Genomic DNA, 8,308 nt, shown 5'->3' with positions numbered 1-8,308 from the left:
CATCTTTAAGGTTGGAGAGCAGTGGTTATTTAAAGTCCACAGAGAAAAGATGCTCAGCTGACACATTTACACTCAGAACAGGGTTACACACTAGGAGTTCACATTCCTGAACTGTAAAGGGAAAGAATGCTGATAAATGCAAATACCTGTATTACATATTTTTAGGGATCAAATGTTGTATATAGATTGTATATAAATGGTTTGCATACTAAATGACTGATTATCTTTCTGATTGGTCTTAAAGTAATTCACATATAAGTCTGAAATAAAACTATCTCAATGTTACCATGGTAACTCTGAGGGAGAATATCTTAGAGAATACAAGAACTTGTTCAGTTACTATGACCTAACTTTAGAAGAATGACAAATTATAGCATTTGAAATGTCTCACATTATAGTAGGAAAGATCATTTCATTTTAAATTCTATTTCTTAGAACAGTATTTAAGGATCTGGAGACACTGGCAAATTACCAGAACAGTATTGTCAATTTTTACAAAAGGTCTTTGACACTGATGATTATGGTATAATAGTTACATAATGCCTTACAGATTATATATGTCACATCACTTATTGACAATTCTGGAGATGATAATCTATTAAAGTAGTTCAAAGAGAGTCCCACAGGAACCTCTTTTGAAATCACTGATTTCAATTTACTAAAGATATGGGAGGTACAATGTAAGTGGAAACATTTTCTACTATTCATATGCAGATGAATTTCATTCTAGCTCAGAAACATTTGGAAAATTGACATAGCACATGACTTCAAGCTATTAAATGTTAGTGATACCATCTTAGAGAAACACAATGACTTTCAATATGTGACAGTTTGTGTCTTTAAGTCAAAAAATGGACAATGATGTGTAAGAAAATCAAGTTACATCATAAAAATTTTATTACTATTATGGAATAGCTGTTTCTTTCCACCCAGTCAATGATGTTTCTGAGATCATAATGTTCACTGTTAATTTAAAGGGAGCTCTTTCTCCACAGCACTCAGGCACAGTGCCTGTTAGCTCCTTGAACTGAGGTTCTTTGGACACATGCTGCCAATCCTGTTCTTAATAGTGCTGGAAGCTCGTATACTGCAACCACATATACTGCAACTAGTTTAGGACATCTTATTCCATGGCAACAATCAGGAAGCTTGCTATTCACTCACATGCCGCTCGTCAGTCCTCATGTTCTTGGGGTTAGTAGGTGTGCTTATTTCAAGCCAGGTGGATGACATGTTAGAGTCAACATATTTTACAGTGGAAATGGAAGAAGACAGAGTAAATAACTTTCCTGGTTAATAATAGCAATTATATTTCCTCCAAATTGAATTTGGATAGCAGGTACAAAAACCTAAAAGACTGAGAAGACTTCTTAGAAGCTATTCCACCTTGGAAATAATCTTGGTTGTTACCAACTCATGGAGTATTGGTCTGCTTATTGACAGAATATCTCCTTAAAACTGCCTGTTCTTCAAAAACTTATACTCGGAAATCTATGTCAGAATCACCAGAGATGCTGATTTAAAAATGCAGTTTTCTGAGCCCTATTCCAGTCTCACTGAATCCGGATTTCTGTGTGTGGGGACTCAGGACTGTGCATTTTAAATAATTACTTCAGGTGCTTTTTGTGCCTCACCATTAGCTAACATGAGGGTGCTTTTGAAAGTGAACCCAATTCCAGTTTCCTACCAGCCACAGCTGAGAACTCCCCAGAGAAGGAATGGGTCTAATAAAGCACTTAACCTTATTCATAACTAAATGCTCTTGCTTTCATATTCCTGAAAACATCTAAGCAGAAACTTATAAATGCTGAACCAAGTATATATTACTTAACCATGTGAGAGGTAAGTAGTAGAAAATTCTTTTTTTTATTTTTTAAAAGATTACACATAATTACACATTTTTTCCCTTTTAAAACACTTATAAATATCCTGAGAGTGGCACTAATACAAGAAATTCTCTTTTCCTTTAACAAATTACACATTTTAAATTTCTTCATTTGTTACCACAACAGTTAGTTTATCAATTAGCTATTTTTAATATTATTTGCTAATAAAATAGCTAATTTATTAGATAATATTAATAAAATAATCTTACTTATATTAGGGAAAAAAGAAATAAGTACACTATCATTGAATTGGGTTCAAGAATCCAGCTCAATTTGTTTCCAAGACTTGGAAGAACTTCTTTTGTATTGTTCCAGTTCCTAAAACAAAAACGTGTATTATAGTACTTTTAAAAAAATCAACTTTAAAAATTAACTTAGGCATCTTAAAACTTCCTTAGCAGTTTTAGATATAACAATATATCTCTTACAGCATTCTCAAAATCTCTTGACAATTATTTTATAAATGATTATACTTAGTATTTATTTTCTAGAATGTAGTCTTTGGAGTTTCTGGGTAGATTAAGCAGCACTTAAGAGATGAATTTAATAAAATTTCAGACAAAATTATATACTATATAATACATACGAATCGTCTTCAACTAATAAAGTATTTGTCACACTTTAAGTACTGAAAAGTATCCTTATTTGTAATTGTTTTGCTGTTCAACTCTTGTCAAAATGTGCTTGAAGTGAGCAAAGTATTAATATTTAAAGTGCATAGATCATTTGACCTAGCAGTTCTATCTGAAGAAATTTATCATTCAGAATAATACAGACGAGCACAAGGATATAAGCACAAGGAGATATACTGCACTGTGTATATCGACACACAATTGGAAGCAATTTAGATGATCTTCCAGTAAAGACTGATTAAATACATCAGTGCACATTCACATATGGCTTCACAGACAGCCAACGAAAATAACGGTGGTCATATGTATTTGAAGAAAGCAAAGAGCTGGAGAGAGAGCAAGACACTTCCATTTTCCTTTATACACGATGAGGTTTGTCTGGAAAAAGTCCAGCAATGGTTAATATAATGAGAACGGTTTGTGTGACACTGATGTAACCTGGTAGCCAAGGAGAGTGGACAGGAATGCTCATACATGAACAATGACAACTTCACTGTACTAGTCAGTGGGGGTACTAGATGCCGTTGAGTGAGTACGTGTACTGTGTGGTCATTGCAATCAAAATGACTGAGCAAGTAGGGCAATGAATATGCATCAAATTTTGCATTAAATTTGAACATTTCTCCATGGAAACTATTCAGATGATTCAGAGGCCACAGCTATGGGCAACTGGTGATTGGCAGCTTCATCAATGCGCCCTCTCATGGATCCCATCTCATGCAGAGTTTTGGTGAAACATCAAATCACCCAGGTGTCTCAGCCCCTCTACAGCCCATGTTTGGCACCCTGTGACTTCTGGCTTTTCCCAAAACTGAAATCACCTTTGAAAGAGAAGAGAGTTCAGACCATCGATGAGATTCAAGAAAATGTGGGGCAGCTGAGAGCGATTGGGAGAACTGTGAGTTCACAAGGTGTCTACTTTGAAGGGGACTGAGGTGTCATTGTCCTATATACAATGTTTCTTTTATCTTCTTCAAGAAATGTTTCTATTTCTCATATTATGTGGCTGGATACCTTCTGGACAGCCCTTGTATACTTCTGTATCTTTTGAATGTTTTCATATTGAGCATATGTTACTTTTTTAAATTTTATTTTTCAATTACAGTCCATATTGTTTTATATTAGTTTTAGGCATACAGCATGGTGGTTAGAGAATCCTATCTTTTATAAAGTGATTCTCCCAATGTTTCCAATGCCCACCTGGCACTATACATAGTTATTATAACACTATTGATTATATTCCCTTGGCTGTACTTTACATCCCCGAGACTATTTTATAACTATTACAATTCATAAAATAAAGAAAGACAAATTTTAGTGGCAGTGGAAATCTTGCAAAAGGGATCATCTAAAGGACTGCCTCCTCCTAGCCTCTTACATGTTCAATGTCTAAACTGTACCAAGTAAAATATTATTTCAGATAAGCAAAAAGTGATTACCCTGAAAGATAAAGCAATCACTGCCCTTTGGTTAACATAACTGAAGTTCATAGTTGCTATGAAAATAAAATTCTATTCTCATTTCCAGAAAAATCACAGACTGCCTCATTCATACTTATACTCTAATTCATTAAAATTTAAATGTTAAAAGTTTTGAAACTATATACAGACTTTGGAAGAATTTTTATACTAATGAGTCCAATGAAGTCTTTACAGCATGGTTTATTAACTTTCTAATGAAGTTAATTCAGCTCACCAGTTATGGCTTCAAAGATTGTGAAGTCATAAGATAAGCCCCAATAATTATTTTTACCAGTAATAAAAATGAGGGCACTGCTTTGGGATTCTTTGCTAGTAGTAAGTCCCTTCCTCAGACAGCAAACGCAGAAGAATGGGCTGATCCACAGGTCATGCCAGAGGGAGGAGAAAGAATAGTATGATACAGAACTCATGTCCACTGAATCCTTCACTCCTGCTATCATGTGAACGCAAAATAAAGTGAGAATGGTATAAAGGGCTAGCAAGTAAGAGGGTTTTCTTTATACTGCAGTTCTTTATGGTTGCTTTAGAAAGCCACTTTAAAAGTGAAAACAAAACCAAAAAGTCTCTGAAGTGTTCAAATATAAATGGATCACAGTGTTATAATGCTCACACGGCATCTTCAGTAAAGGATAGTAACATTTTCCCCTAAACATGTAAATCTGTGTGTGTATGTGTGTGTTTAAATGATAGGCCCACGGATTATAAGCAAGGTGATTTTTAAAAACAGGGGTTCAGTTCTGGGGAAACCACTCTGTGAAGTACATGATTGTCTACCTGTGCCATACATCTGAAACTAATACAGAATAATACTGAGTGTAAACTGTAATTTTAAAAAAACAAAAATTCAAAATAGATATGTGTGATTGGCTAAGAAGACCTTAAAAATAATTGTTTACACAAATTTTTTTCTTTGACAATAAAAATATAGAAAAGAGGTAGAAGGGGTCAGCAAGTACTTTTTTTTTTTTTTTTTAAGCAAATACTTTCTATACTCACATTCCCTTAAAATCAGGAGTGCTTTAAAACTAAAGGACTGCCCTGGTGGTGTGGCCCTGTGGATTGAGCGCCACCCTCTGAACCAAAAAGTAACTGGTTCAATTCCCAGTCAGGGCACATACCGGTGTTGTAGGTTTAGTCCCCAGTAGGGGCACATTCAAGAGGGAACCAATCTATGTTTTTCTTCCTCTCTTTCTTCCTCCCTTCTCCTCTCTACAAATAAATGAAATCTTAAAAAAAATAATTAGAGGTCTATAAAAAATAGCAAATACTGAAGAAGTATTTTCTGGTGATCATGTGAAGTCTGGGAAAAGAGAGAACTTGTGTTACAGAAACAGGGGAGTCCAAAAATCCCCAGAGTTTGCTGCTGGGGGATGGGGAGAAGTAAGCAGCTTTTCAAATGCTTCCACATGCCTGAGGCTGGTGGCTACTGTCTTTCTTATGCAAAATGGCTTTAATGCATCCAAAGCCTCAGGCAGATGGGAGGAGTCTTGAACCAGGGGACGGTATAGAAAGCACACAGAGCCTACGGAAGGTCCTGTGAATGGTCAGAACTGTTTGCAACGCCCACTGCGTCAGATGACGCAGTCAGGGATATATAAGCAGCTGCAGACATTTTAGCTGAGACTCTCTCAGACTCTTGCTCAGACTCTCTCTGGCTCTCGCTCGTGCTCTCACTCTGACTCTCTCTCGCTCTCGGACTCAGGCTCTCACTCTCTCTGGCTCTGGCTCTGAGACTCTCTCAAGCTCTCGTTCAGGCTCTGGCTCTCACTGGCGCTGTGGCTCTCGCTCTCGCGCTCTGGCTCTGGCGCTCAGACTCTCTCTGGTGCGCTCGCGCGCTCGCTCTCGCTCTCTCGCTCTCTCGTGTGCTCCCTCCACGTGGCTTGGTGAAGGGGCCTTCTCCATGTGGCTTGGAGAAGGGGTCTCCAGGCTGCTTTAAGAGGCTCTCGCCATGCAGTTTTGAGGAGAGAAGATCCACGCGGTTTGCAGAAAGAAGGCAGTTTGCAAGGAGGCTGAGAATCCAGGTGGTTCTGCATTGAGAGCTGGAGGGCACCACAGCACAGAAAGGACCTCCCCAATCAGATTGAATGATTGGCAGCTGCTGGTAAAGCTGAACTGTGTTGGGAAAGTAGGGAAACGGTTTCTCTGACTTCCCTAAAACTAGCCTGGTTTGGAAGGGGGGGAGGCAAGGATATGTGTTTGTGGGTGTTTTAAAGAGCATAAGACTTAACAACGGAAATCCGCAAATAACTAAATCTATATAACTGTTAAATAAACAATTCATTTTCTTTTCACCAAACTCTGGTATTGAGAGTTATAATTTTGGCGGCGGGCAATCGGGCCCCTAACTAAAGAGCCCGTGGGTTTGTTTTCAACTGGAGCAGCCCAGGGGTTCTGTAACACTTGGATAGTTAAACATGCTCGCCTCCTCACACAACCACATCAAAAGTACAACTAAAATACAGAACAACAATCACTCAAAATGGAAATCTAAAAACTATGGAATTAAAGAAACTTCATCCCTCCAGACTGATAGGAGAGATGAAGATGTGGAAGGGTCTGGTCCCACACCCACATGTGGTGGATACAATTCAGGAGGGATATCTCAGGAGTGAGGAGTCCCAGCCCCACACCAAGCCCTCAAGCCCAGGGTTCCAGTGCCAGGAAGATAGGTCACCATAATTTCTGGCTGCAAAAACCAGTGGGGATTCAGTCGGTGGAAGAAACTTCTGGAGTCCCAAGCAATTCTTTTTAAAGAACCCACATGGACTTACTCAGATTCACTCTCTCTGAGCTCCAGCACTGAGGTTGCAGCTTGAAAGGCACCAGTGGAATACTAGAAGGAACTGAAGTGTGGCGCATCAAGGTGGGAGCTGGGGGACAGCTTTCTCCCAGGCAGAAAGGCAGGCATAGGCCATAGTCCCTTTTCTGAGCACTCCCGTCATAGAGTCAAAGTGACAGCAGGCAGACGCCCTATCTGAGAGACTCCATCAACCTAGCTAACACTGTTTGCCCCACCCTGGAGATCCTCCAAGACTCTGTCCCACCTAACTTATGAGCCCACCCAAACTGTTAACAGTGACTTTCCCATATGAATGGTTGGCCTTGGCTCATGCTTCACACCTTCCTAAATCCTATCAAACAAGCAAGAGCCAGCCTCAGTGAGCCCCAGGCCCAATAGTTCTTGCTACGTGGCCCCAGGCCTGACACTGGCAGCAGCTGGCCTAGATTCACAGCTTGGCTTTGTCTGGGAATCTCCAAGCCCAGCCAAGTAGCAACCATCTGCAGATTGATTTATAGCTCAGGCAGGGTGGCCACAGGCAGAACACAGGTGGAAGCTGATCTTGGCCTGCACCATCCAGGAAATCCCAGGGCCAGTGCACCAGTGGACAGCTACAGACTACATCATGTTGCAGGAACATAGATCTCTGGGTAGGGGCATTCTCATGCTCCTCCGCCCAGATGTCGTCCCATGACCCAGGAGATGATGAGCTAATCTTGTTTCCGCCTTCAGCTTTAGGCTGTTAAGGCCACTGGGTCATGGAATCCTGGGAACAGAGAGTTCTGTTGTGTACTCCATCTGCCTCCTTGTTAATAAAGTCTTAAAATGGAGCTGGCATTGAGGTTTAGTGGGTCTGCTTTGCTTCCCCGATAGGTGCTAGCTAAACCATGAGTTACCTTGCCTGTATTTTACATATTAATGATACTTCGTAAGAATTCTTTCACTTGTAAAATTCTTCTATTGTTGGCTGGAATGTCACACCCCCTGTTCTAGTAACTTTTGAAATCCTAATAAAAGGACGATGAGGCTTCCTGCCCTCCACTGTTGGTCAGAGCAAGCCACAGTCCTCCGTTCGTTACTGGCCAGTCATCCTGCTTGCTGGATTTATCTCAGCATCCATGATCATAAAAAACACTTCAACATCAGAGCACTACCATCCTGCCGCTGCACTGCTGATCTTCCATGGAAGGCAGAGTTTGGTAATCAGTGGTCACAGCTAGTCCTTGCAGTTGACTGGCCTGGGTAAATGCCTCCCATTGACCTGCCAACAGCAACCAAGGCTCAACTACAAGAAGAGGGTGTACTCAGCCCACATGAAGAACACACTTCAATTACCCAGCTTGGGTGATAGGGGAGGCTGTGCCACTGAACCCTACCGGACAACTACTACATCAGGCCATGCTACCAAGTCAAAGTCAAAGCAGTTCTACCTAATACATAGAAATAAACACAGGGAGGCTGCCAAAACGAGGAGACAAAGAAACAAGGCCCAAATGAAAGAACGGATCAAAACTCTAGAAAAAGAATTAA

General features: G+C 40.0%; 1 protein-coding gene across 3 annotated transcripts in view; it reads right to left on the bottom strand.

The window, feature by feature from the left end:
* Positions 1-1,849: 1,849 nt before the first annotated feature.
* DYNC2LI1 (dynein cytoplasmic 2 light intermediate chain 1) overlaps positions 1,850-8,308 on the bottom strand; it is a 40,483-nt gene continuing 34,024 nt past the window's right edge. For all 3 annotated transcript variants that reach the window (XM_090281221.1, XM_090281223.1, XM_090281224.1), the window contains one exon: positions 1,850-2,204. In XM_090281221.1, the coding sequence (XP_090137347.1) occupies positions 2,142-2,204 (63 nt within the window). In that variant the 3' untranslated portion in view covers positions 1,850-2,141. The remainder of the gene's footprint in view (positions 2,205-8,308) is intronic.

The sequence above is a fragment of the Furipterus horrens genome, unplaced genomic scaffold (assembly GCF_987537825.1).
Source record: "Furipterus horrens unplaced genomic scaffold, mFurHor1.1.pri manual_scaffold_6, whole genome shotgun sequence".
Lineage (NCBI taxonomy): Eukaryota > Metazoa > Chordata > Mammalia > Chiroptera > Furipteridae > Furipterus > Furipterus horrens.
Note: the sequence above shows the minus strand (reverse complement) of the source record. Positions and strands in the feature narration are given on the sequence as shown.